This window comes from Grammomys surdaster, unplaced genomic scaffold (assembly GCF_004785775.1).
Source record: "Grammomys surdaster isolate TR1022 unplaced genomic scaffold, NIH_TR_1.0 220, whole genome shotgun sequence".
NCBI classification, from domain to species: Eukaryota; Metazoa; Chordata; class Mammalia; order Rodentia; family Muridae; genus Grammomys; species Grammomys surdaster.
In genome coordinates, this window is record NW_021604665.1 from 1,997,481 (window position 1) to 2,010,226 (window position 12,746).

Below are 12,746 nucleotides of genomic sequence, written 5' to 3' on the forward strand. Positions count from 1 at the left end.
ACCGCCTGCAGAAAGCAGCTACTCCTTGAGGACCATTCTCAGTCATATTCTTCTTCATCAGGATCCTTCAACAGGGGCCATATTATAGCCTATAGATGTCCATAGTAATGGCTTCTGATAGAGGTCTCCAGTCTCAACTCCATCTCTGCCACACACTTGGGCCCAATGTAGAACTTAGCCCTTGACCCCTAACTTGTAGCTATGACCTTATTCCATTCTCTCATTTGTGATTCTTGCCTGGGCACCAACTCCTTGGACCATTTGTCCTGGTTTCCCTTGTCTTCCTAAGGCTGACCAATCTTGGCACATCATCGCTGACCCTCTACCTTGGCTTTATAGCATGCTTGTGCTCTTAGACTTCATTACCAGAGTCAGACTGACACACATAAAACAGACTGAGCAGGGAAGGGAGGCCTTGTTCCCTCAGATAAAATCACTGTGCAAGTCCTCTGGCTGTGATCATGGCCCTTCTTGTGAGGACATGTATCGGCAGTCTGCCACCCCTGGGTTCAAGTCTCTGCCACTTGTTAAAACTTAGACGAAAGAAACGGAAGCTTCTATTTGTCCATGCTTTGAGTGTCAGTAATTGACACCTTCTATGAACATCAATCGGTGTTCTCATCTGTGGAATAGCTGTATAGTGACTTATTTCTGAGGGCTGTGAGCTTTCAGAAATATGATGCTTGTAAAGGTGTCAGCATGTTGGCTCATGATCCATGGTCTGCTTTGACCACCATCATCATTGTGAGCAACTTCAGATGCTATTTGGGCAGAGCAGGGTTAAGGAGCTTCACGATGCTCTTTGGATGCTGTTTACATGGTGGTAACTGCTTTCCTGAGTCAGTCAGCGGTAGCAGACAGCAGGGACTATGTTTTCCATGGAGCAGGGCGTGCACACTCCCAGTTCTAAACAATCTGGGCAGTGCCAGGGCCCAGATCAGATGCTGGCAAGTGGCTGAGTTGAGCTTTTATAAAGATCTGTTCTAAAGAACAATGTTGTCCACAAAGGATCATGCTGCCTGCCAGATTAAACACTGAGCTTGCTCAATAGCATGAGTTACCATCCTCAGAAGGAAAAATAAATCCATTATCTTGAACCAAGCTTCAGAGGCATAACCAAAGGGGTTAGCAAATTATACCTGTAACTCAGTCTGTGACTCTAAGGCTTAAAAATACATGGATGGTTTAGATCATTGTCTCCTCAAAAGACTACTAAATGTTCTGGCAGACTTCAAATGCATGACTGAGGCTCAGCAAAGGGAAGACTAGCTCTCTTCATCTTTCAAAGCTCTATCTTTAGTGTGGGACTGTGTAGGGTAGGATGTAAAATCCACTTATGCTGTGCTACATGGAGGACCAGAGGTGTGTATGGAATAAGGGCTACAGTTTTTCTACCTTGCTGTCATGTCTGATAGTCTCATGGAAAACTCAAGGGCATAAAACTATGTTCTTTAATTCCCTGTTTTATACATTGCCTCCTGCTTCTTGGAGAAAGATGAGACCATAGAGACATTTCTATACACAGCAAACCCACATGCTGGTGGGCACCAGAAGATGGGTGCAACCATGTCATTGTACAATGTGTTTTGGAGGAAAAGGAACAATACAAACTTTCCAGTAACCATTACAGAGGGTCATGTGTGTTTCTTGAATTTAATTGCACCTATAATTTAATTTTCCCAAAACACCACAAAGGAAGTATTCATAGTTATTAAATTCCAATTTCTAGGGGAAAAATGAGTCTTAGAGGGTTTAGTGACTTGTCGTAAAGCCGCAGGACAATAATGAATCAAGCCCCACCTGGGTAATTGAGCGAGACCTTGCCTCAAATAATCAGTGATGAGAAAAAGCAGGGGGTAGGGGGCACAGCTCAGTGGTAGAGAACTGTTCAGGCGTGAAGCCCTGGGCTCAATCTCTAGTCACACATTTAAAAATAAGTGGAAAAAAAAAAAAGATCTGAACCTAGAGACATAAGAGATGTAGCTCGGTGGGTAGAGTGTATTCCCAAAGCCCTCAGTTCAGTGCCCAGCACCTCATACTCTAGGTGTGGGAGCATACTCCTCTGAGTCCAGCACCAGGAGGCAGGAGAGTCTGAAGGCAGAGGTCATTCACAGCTATATATTGAGTTTGAGGTCATGAGACCCTGTCTAAACTAACTAACTAACTAACTAACTAACTAACTAACTAACTAACTAACTAACTAACTAACTATTTTAAGGAAATTAACATCGGCACCATAAACTCCCAACCAACTATTTTAAACTAGAGGTTGAAAAAAATCCCTAAAACCAAGGCCTGTCTAAGAGCTCCCAGAGACTGGCAGTGGGATGGCCTCTCCCACCCTGTCCCTGCACACACCACACTCCTTTCATCAACAGGACTGCCGTGAGCCTCACGCAGCTAATGCAATCTAAAGGAATGAAAAGGAAATTTAAATGGTTGCTGCTGCACTTGTGATGGCTCGTCTTGGCTGTCAACTTGACTGAGCCTGGAATTAACTGAAACTCAGCTGCTGGCCACTCCTGCAAGAGATTTCCCGATCAGATTATTTGAAGTAGGAAGACTTACTCTGAATCTGGGTGGTACGTTCTGGAGAAGCTCAGATGAAAGGACATGGAAGAAGGAAGCTTTGCCATTTGCCTCCTTGCCTCACTTTCAGTTCATCTGTCCTGTCACTGTGACATTCCTTTGCAAGTGTTATGACCAGTTTCTTTGGGACTTTGACATAGACTGAAGACCAGCAGCTGTGCAGGAATCCTCCAGGCCTTCAGCACCAGATCAGGACTGCTCAGACATCCAGTGTTATGGACTGAACAACTACTGGATTCTCAGCCTTTCCAATGAGAGACAGCCATGGTTGGACTTCCTGAACCTCATCCTGTAAGCTATTTTAAGAACTCCTTATACCCTCCTCCCTTGTATTATATATGTGTGTATGTACTTATGTACGAATGTGTGTGTGTGTGTATGTATGTATGTATGTATGTATGTATGTATGTATATCAGTTCTGTTCCTTAAGGGAACCCTGACTAATGACAGCACTTTTATCTTACTTGTAGACCAATGGCCTGTGACGTTACTAATTAATCTTAATCTAATTTAAACAGTTACCCATGGCTACTAGCTACCATATTGGACAGTGCTGACATCTGGAAACTCTGTTCTCAGCCTCTTCACACATGGGTCAGTGCTTCCTTTCAGAAATCAGAGGCAGAGGGACACTGTCCACTGATGATTCTCTGAGAATCATGGGAGTAGACACCCCACCACCTCTTTCTTAGGAGTGGAGACTCTTCTTTCTTTCTTGATCTTTCTTGGATTCCTATTTTTTGACCCTTGATTGCCTCATAAGGTCCCTTAATGTGAGACAGTTTTTGTCACAACAGACAAACCCAGAACATTTGTTCTAAGACAAACAGCACATATAACAGCAAGAAGCTGGGGGGAAAAGAGCAGATTCCTGGGCTCCACCTCTGCTGAGCTGTGCTACAGAGGGCCTGGGGAGAAGGCTGAAGAGCACACATCGTAGTCACATGTCCCCAATCTCAGAGGTGGACGTACATATTTACCTATCAAACTCTTAAATAATTACAGCACATGGATGCTCCCAGGCAGGCCTCACTGTCCTGGTTGCTTATTTCTACAATGTCAAGGAAGATGCTTATTCACCAAAGTCACATTTTTTTCTATCCAAAACATGGGAGGAGGAAGAATAGCTGAGCTCTGTCACAGTCAGTAAAAGCATTTGAGGAGAGATAAAAGCTAAAACTCATTGTATAGACAGCAAATCACTCAGGCTTTTGTCTAGGAAAGTGTTTAAATAGATCCCGCATCTTTAAAACTCTGTGTTTTTAACTGCTATGAAGGATCTAATCAAGTGCGGCTCGTATGGTTGCAGCAGCAGTTGGATTGAGAAAAGGCATGGCTCTGAAGTCAAGGGCACCTCCTTGTCCCATCTCTAAAACACTTGGGTCAACAGCCAGTCTTGGATGGGAAGGGTCACGCAGGCCCTACTCCTCTCTGATCAGTCATCAGCTGCTGATGGAGTTAGATGGATGCAGAGTCCCATCCTGACATGGGTCCCGTTATCTAGATGTGTATCTATTAGTCGTGCACCCGCCAGGCTCCACTGGATAATTCCATGCTCATGGTCACTCAGACAATCCTGGTTAACACTCAGTGGGTCCCAAAACAAAACAAAAAGGTGCAAACATGGACCCCTAGGGAGGAGGGAAGTTAGCAGGAGTGAGTGGGAGGGAGAGGAGAAATTGGGGCACGAGAGTCATCAGAATACACTGTACACATGTTCGAAACTGTCAAAGGGCAAATTTAATTAATTTTAAAAAGCCAGGTAATTCTCCAATCCTCAAGTTCTGATTTTCCAACTCAGACATAAGAATAATGTTTCTCTTGTAGTATTGTGACAAATTAATAGCTAATATTTAGGTTGTGTTCAGAACACTGGCTGACATGTGGTATGGTTGGCATGTGGTAAGAGCTATGTGTGTTAGCTAAAATGTTCATGTTTATGACAACTGGTAACTGGGGTTAGCCCATCAGATGGCACTGACAGAGTTTACCACTTATATCCACAGTTTGAGTATACCTAACACACAGCCTTCAAGGCTTCATGAACCCCAGGATAGCTATGAATGCGGCTTGACACATTGGTAGATGTCATTACGTTGCATGATCAAAATGTTGTAGATCCCACATGCATCTCTGAGTGTGGGACCTGCTGTGAAGGTGCACCCATGACTCTGGTTCTTGCTATCAGAGGGCCAGACATTCAGGACATCCGAGAGTGTTCTTATCAAGCTGCAGACTAACACGTGTCTCTGCTGTGCCTGACTGAAACATTCTCGACAAGTGACTCACCAGCTGAGTCTTAAACAGCATTCCGGCTGGTTTACACACCCTGATTAATAAGACAAGCACACGGAACGTGCACTTGGATAGTAAAACCATGGCCACCTTGTACAATTGTCTTATCTCTTCAGTCTCCTGGAAAACTGTTGGAGACAGTATCCTGAGATGGTCTACCTACCTCCTGTCCATTTTAATCAGTCTGCTTCCTCGTCTGTTTATATATGTCTTACATAATTATTTGTATACCTTTGAGATACTGGGGTTCAGAAAACTCTTGGAAACAACTGGGTTCCTCAAGCAACAATAGGCTGGGGCACTTACATTCCCAGTTGTGTGGTGAATACCACCACCACCTTACAGCTATTCTTTCCCATGAATGCTGCTGGCCAGCATGATTCCTTACCCATGGCCACACCTTCAACTTATATACCCTCTACCCCCATACACACAGTACTTCTCCCTAGTAGTCCAAAGGCAACGAGGGTGGGCATGTTAGGATGACACATCAGACTGAATGCCACCAGAAGAAACTGACTTGGCACATAATCTCCAGAGTCCCATGGGGCAAACTGAAGCCAGACCCCAGAGAAGATACCTCTCTTGGCTCCTCCCCTTCTACTGGAAGTATCTGCTCATCCTTAAAACTCACCATATAGCACAGGCATCCAGACTTTGGACTCAGGCTTTCTCTGTATTCCATGAAAGACAGAAGCTATCTGACTCTTGGGTTGACCTTCCTCAGCAGCCAGCTGGAGAAGGTCATTGTATAGAAAAATACCGAATTACTCAAGACCAGCCTACCTGTTGTATTTGACAGGGCCAGTGATTCCATAGAGCCGCGAGGCGTCTGTTCTGTGGGTGTCATGTCTTCTGTATATTTCAGGGAACTGAGTGGGCGACGGGGCCGGCACTGCTGAGTAGATATGCCACCTTCTTCTTCCTCTTCTTCCTCTTCATACTTGGGAACTGGGATGCTGCCTCGGGTTTCACTAAAGCTTTGGCTGGACATATCACTGTAGCTCTCCTGGGACATCAGCCTCCCTGGGTAGTAGTCCTCACGGCATTCCTGGATAAAGCTGCCACCATGTCCTTTCAGGGCCATTGATGAGCTTCTCTTGGGGTTGCTGAAGTGCTTGGCCCACATGTCAGGCTGGGCTCCTGCTGCCTGCCCTCCTGGACTGTAGGACGTTCTGATGTTGCACTGACTGAGGAGCTGCAAAGGACTCTGGGATTGGTTCTGCTCCATCTTGTTCCCATAATGGAAGGGCTCATCACGGCTCCTCCAAATGGGGTCCCGGTTGAGGCTGGGCGTCTGGCTGGACAGACTGAGGAGATCCATCTGCACTGACAGGGGGTCCACATCAGCTGAGAGCCGGTTAGAACTCACCTGCAGCTGGCTGTGCTGGTTCAGCATGGTTTCCTCTGTCTTGCCCTTGTTCTTGCCAATTTTGGCACTGCGTCGAGACTCCTTGGCTCTGGCATTCTGGAAGGCTGAATCAGATGAGTCAGAGCCATTGGGGTCCTCCCCAGCACTGCAGGCCCGTGAGCAGAATATCTGGCCTTGCTTTGGGAGGAATGGCCGTCCCAGGAGAGACTTCTTACAATGAGCACAGCAGAAACAGGTCTCTGTAGCATGCCAGTGTTGGCCGTCATAGGTCATTTGACCTTGGTCAATTCCTGGGAAGCGAGAGACAGAAAGGAGGCTGAGGAGCTGGGCAAGCACCATAATATCACATGAAACATCAAACCACAAAGGACACTATGCCAGCTGCTCCTCCAACAGGCCCAGTGCAATCAGTGTCCACACCCTGTTACAATATAGTCTACTAGTCAGCAGACTTCCTAACTTCCCTTGCTAGCAGCATGGAGAATCTAGATCAGAACAGCTTAGCCCTGAATTTTGCCAGAGATCTATTTTCCCCAAATAGCAACACAAGTTGAACATCCCTAATCGAAAAATCCAAACTCAAAATGCTTCAAAAGCCAAAACTTTGGTGTCAACAAGATGCTGCAAGCAGAAAATTCTGTATAATAAAACTGCTTCGTACATAAAAAGTATTTAAGATGGCAATAAAAATATCTGAGATTATATGCATAAGCTCTATAGGAAATATAAATGAGTTTCATGTTTAGACTTAGATCCTATCCCTCACGTACCTCATTATAGAATGCGTGGTTCTAAACCTGAACTAGTTCTGCTCCCAAACGTGTTAGCTAAGGGATATTACATTTATGAGAATATGAATCTGATAAAACTCTTGATTGTATGAGGTGAGTTCCTACCAATATTTCTGTTTCCAGATGAGACATAGAAGGTTAATGACTTGCCTCCGGTAATATAATTAGGCATCAGAGACCAGATCTGTCCTCAGAAGTCTTACTCTGACCAACTATTACAGTCCGGTCTTCTTTACTCTGCTTAGTATCTGATGAGCTGTCTCAAGTGGCTTCTTGGCCACAGCTGATGGCAGCCTTGGCTGCTCCTCCACTTTTCTAACAGTATTTATAATCTCTTACACTATGCCATCATATGCAGGTACGGGTTTATTACTGATCTCTTTCACAGAAAGTGGTGTCCTATGGAGACAGGGTCAGAAGTGTCCATGGTATCTCCAGGACCTGAGTAAGAGGGGTTTTTCCTACTAATAGTAGGTAGGCAGATGAACTGGATCACCACTCACTGTCAATCAGAGGGCAGTTGCTGAAGCAGGTTGTTAGATGCTGTACTCTGAGTATATGGTTCTCCTTCAAATTCTATGCTCAGTTCCTTACATCCACCGTGCTTGTAAGAAGTAGGATCATTGGAGAGCTACTTAGATCATGAAGGTTCTGCCCATATGAGTGAATTAATATCCATATGAAAGAGACCCAAGGGAGCTTGTTCATCCTCTCTGCCACTTGGGGACACAGCAAGAGGTCAGCTCTGAGCCTGAAAGTGGATCTTCCCAGACACCAAATATGCCAGGTACTTTATGGTGGCCTTCACATCTTCTAGAAATGTAGGAAATGTTTCTATTGTTTAGAAACTGCCCAGTCTGTGGTTCTGAATAGACAAAACCAGTAGAAAGAAAAAGTAGTGGGCTTCAACTCTCAGTGGGGAAAATCCTGCTGACTCTCAGTAAGGAAAGACCATGGGTATATTTGTAAAAGATGCTGCCATCCCATTGGTGAACACCCTTCACCTAATGTCATCAGGGAAGGAAGAGGCACAGTTCCTCTAGGGCAGGATTCTGCTGCATGGAATCCCCACCGTCTTATGTGCTAGGAACCCGCTACATTTCTTTATTCTGCTCTTGCTTCTCACTATTTCCTCTGTCCCGTTTTGATAGAAAGAGAATCCTGTCTCAGGGGATGTCATCCCTATGCCAAGGCATTAGCTTGGGGCATTGAAACCACCTTTGGAACAAAACCTTGGCTGTAGTCAACAGTATCTCCTAGTCCTGGGGTCTGATCTAGGGCTAGCCCATGAGTAGCATCAGGGAAATGAGAGGGTCACCTAGGGCTTTTGAGAGTGATACATTAGGCTATAAGGAGGCAGTCCCTGCCCCAGGGACAGCTTATTAGCCTATAGACCCATGGAATTCTGTGTGCAGGTATAGATCTCTTAAGATCGTCAATGCATGATGATAAAGGTCTCTTCAGGAAGACAGCACAAAAATGAACATTCGCTTTTAGTAGCCAGAATCCCACAGCCTGGATTTCCAAGGTGTGACTTCCAGATACCTGTATAACGAGGAGTAAGCAAGAATTGACAGAGAAAGAATTTCTGGAACCAAAGTGTTGTAGGAAGCAGCTTATTCCTAGCTGGCTCTGCCTCTGCCTCTGCCTCTGCCCAGGGATAGGCAAGAAAGAGGCAAATTCTTCTCTTACTAAATGTTCTCCAAAGTGAGGAAGGAAGTGTATCTTCCCTTAGGCACCAATCCCGAGGACAGTAAGAGGGGGACTTCGTGAGGACAAGAGCTGTTTCAGGGCAACCCCAATTGAGGGGGTCACTGGGAGGCTCAAGTCTACCCTCATGACCACCAGCATTCTCAGGTATATTGAGGAAGGAAAGCTGAGCTGGGGCTGGAAATAGACATCTCTAGGCTGGAATTCCAGCTAATGCATGGGACTATGGGAGAAGCCATGGGCTGCACAGGGATGCAGAAATATGTAAGAGAGTGGGGCCAATCCAACTCCACCACTTCCAGGGGGCTGTAAAACTGCTGAAGCCCATCCATTGGGGCTGAGTTTTAGTTCTGTACTTCCTATTGGTGTCATTCCAGGCAAACGGCTTCACTTCTAAGCCTTGCTTTCCTCAGGAGAGGCACAGAGATGAACCTGTTGTTGTGAGTGACTATGTAGAGAACTTAGTCCCAAGCTATTGAAACTGTCTTTCCTTCCATTTGATTAGCCTAAAAGCCTAGTTCCCTTTTTTTACAGAAGGCCACTGTCTAGATGCTGTCAAAAAGAAGCCCCTGAGACTGTACAACCGTCTCTTTCCTCCTCTGAAGTTTTTCTTCTGTATGTCACAAGTCCCGAGAGCTCATTTTGGTCTCTTCAGCTGCCTGAGATCATTGACTACAGGCAGTTACTTAACGTGGCATCCCACAGCTGTATCCTTGCCCCCTCTCCACCAGAGAACTTGGAAGGGTGAGTCCTCTGCCCTGTCCACCACTATGCTGCAAGGGAATGTGCTCGGAGGTATCAGAGGAAAGCTTTCTGGGAGAGGGCCTCACAGGACAGGGTGGGGAGAGGCAGGAATGAGGGGGAGGCAGCTTACAAAGCAGCCCAGCAGGCAGCTGAACACTGCCTCTGATAAACATCATCAATGTCAGATGGTGCTCTGAACTGCTCCTGAACTCCAAACATCTGGAAAAGGGCTCTGTGTTCAACATCTAAGCATGCCTTCTTAAAAAAAAAAAAAATCTCCCCTCTAAGCCCTTTAAGCACTTCTCTAAAGGAGCATGCATCTGCAGCCACCACAGCCTCATCTGTTTATAAGACTGTTTACTCTGCTATGCACAAGCAAGAGTCCTGTTGCCTTGGTAACGGCTGCCTGATGTAGGATCTGCTCTGAACAGCTGCATAAATATGGAATATTTGTACAGTATGGTCAGAAGTACGGCATCAGAGACTAGGGTATACATGATACACACAACAGGATCTTGCTGCCCTAGAGAAATTATGTTTTGCAGAAAAGTAGCCTTTAAAAACTCAGGGACAGCAACTTAACTATAGCAGCAGACAGACTGCAGGCAGGGAAATATGGATGGATGCCTTTTATGGATTCAAGAGGAAAGGGGGTTGCCAATAAAAGCTGTGGACAGCTGAACGAAGGCAGAAGACAGAAAGAGGGGCCATTTGAGGTACACGTGAGTTAGTCGTAAACCAAGTTTTCTCTCCTAAACTTCTGGGAGAAAACTCCAAGTAGCCATTTGTGACAAGGCTCCTGACCTCTGTGGAAGGGAAAGGATGCAGAAAAGCTATCAAGAAGATGGCATCTATGCTGTGGGTTAAGCAGCACTGTGGGTAAGTCCTGACTAGCAGAACTACACCTTTGCATTAACAACCTGGGGTCTATACATGGCACTGCTGTTCCTGCTGTGGTCCCACCCACTTCCCTGCCTTACATGTCCAGTCATAAGTCCTTATTCAAAGCACCAAAGAACATCAGCATGTCTGACTGTGACAATCCTGTAAACAGAAAGGTTTCTGGGCACCTTGTCAAGGGGGCATATAGCGAGAGGAAGGGCATGTGGGGAAAAGGTCTTGCCATCACCTAAGTCCAGAAGGCAATGTTAAGTCTATCGTTTGTGACGAATCCCAGGGAGAAGGCTGTTCCTTTTGGATCCTTATAAAAGCTAATTGGAGCGAAATGGAGTCATACATGGAAGGTCTCCAACTCTCACTGCAGGTATGACATGGCAGCTTCTAAATAGGCTTTTTGGAGTGTTATGACCAGAGAAAGATCACACTATGACCATAGACATTTGTCCACAGACACCATTTCTTAAACAGTGTTGCATTCCCAAGATGCCAGAAAAGGCAAGACAAAAGCCTGTCTGACGAAAGCTGACCTACTGAAGGGCTGTACAAATTGGGATGATTCTCATCGCCTCTAATCTGTCACTGGGAGCACACAGCTTATGGACTGTTTGTTTTCAATCTGCCTTTGGCTTAGCTCACTGTTGCTGAGTTTCTAGAAGGCACACTTGCTGGAAACTAAGACTGCCCTTCTTTACCAAAGGACCTCACACCCCATTCTTCCCTCTGCCCATTCCTGATTTTGTCCAAAAGGTCATTGAGGGATGTGTTTCTTCCCCTAGTTTCCTTTTGGAGCTTCACACTTTTCCCAGAACGTGGAAATGTATACCACATAGTCCCACTTGAAGGTAGGTCCATGGTCAAGCCAGGACTGATAAGATTGCATCCAATGGAATTGACTTGGAAATTGGTATGACTAATACCTTCCTCCTTTTGATAATGCAAGTAATAAGGTATGTAATATGTAAGATATAACACATAACTAGAGAAACATCTCAATCACCACGTGAAGATTGTTTGCTCCCAAAAGATGCCAATAGAAGGCAAACAGCTGACAGAGGAGAAAAAAATAGACTTTATTTAACCCTTCATACACCTCTACCTGAAACCTTTCTAGTAAAATGAGCAAAGAAACTTCTTTTCACTTAACTGGTAAGAGTTGGTTTTTTTTTTTTTGTTTTTTGTTTATTTGTTTTTTTTTTTATTAATTGTAACCAAAGGGATTCAAACTATGGCAGGCTGAGGCTGCCTCAGAAGGATTAAACTAAGTGCCAAGCATGGTCTTACCTATATGTTGGGCACAGGTATCACAATATTCTGCATACAGGGACTCAAAGCAGTGGCAGCAGTAGGGTCTTCCTTCCTTCATGATGTAGCGCTGGCCCCCCAGCACCGTCTCACACTCAAAGCAGCAGAAGTGTCTCATGTGCCAATGTCGCCCCTCAGCCTCTGTGCACTCATCTGCAAAAATGATCTGGGGATGGGAAATCACCAGGTCAGTGTGTAAGACACCATGAGACCACATTGGAGTAAGTTATAAAGTCCCAAACTAAAGAGGCAGAAAGCAGGGTGACCCACAAACTGTCAAACAGCATTGCAACTATGTACGCTTATTCCACATATGTACAAGCTCCACAACTTCATCTTCCTGAAGCACAATTAATTTGGTTCCACACTTTAGTGGAGAGCTAATGCTCTACCACAGGGGACATAAAGCAAAATAAAAAATAGCTCATACATACCAGCCTCATTTGGCTGTTGCATAGTGTTTTCTAAAGTGGGAAATGTCATGTATCCTTGGAACTCTCTTTTTTTTCTTCTTGAAACCATAAAATTGGGCAATACTTGGAATGCATTTATCTATGACGGCAATCTTTAGCTAAGGAAAGTGACTGCTTTGTCCAGTGGCCAGTTGGCCAGCTGGTCATGATCTTCAACACGCTGCCCTAGTGCCTTGGACTCAGTCACCTTCATGTTTAATACTCTCCCTACCCTGAGAAGTGTTTTAGGTTTTGACCCATCAGGGTTGTTTTCAACTTCAAAGCATGTATTTCAAAGTTTATTATGATGCTATAATAATCAGTTTAGTGTGGTATTCCCCTAAAAACTAACATACAGATAAGCTCTCTGAATTGAGAGATCAAGAATTGTGTGTGTGCATGTGTGTGTATGTGTGTGCACATGAGTGCATATGCGTGTGTATATGTGTGTGTATACATGGCACTTTGTTGTCAAAAGTTGTACTCAGACCATACTATGGTAGAAGAATAGACGTCAACAAATATGGCTGAGATCATTGGAGGTCTTATGTAAAAGTATTAGTTGAATCCCTACCTCTCAACATTAACAA

The 12,746-nt window shown here is 44.9% G+C and overlaps 1 protein-coding gene across 1 annotated transcript in view; it reads right to left on the reverse strand.

The window, feature by feature from the left end:
• The window catches only part of Prickle2 (prickle planar cell polarity protein 2), a 107,599-nt gene that overhangs the window by 34,678 nt on the left and 60,175 nt on the right, over positions 1-12,746 (reverse strand). The window contains exons 6-7 of the mRNA XM_028773020.1: positions 11,684-11,870; positions 5,672-6,547 (exon numbers count right to left, since the gene is read on the reverse strand). Of these exons, the coding sequence (XP_028628853.1) occupies positions 5,672-6,547; positions 11,684-11,870 (1,063 nt within the window). The remainder of the gene's footprint in view (positions 1-5,671; positions 6,548-11,683; positions 11,871-12,746) is intronic.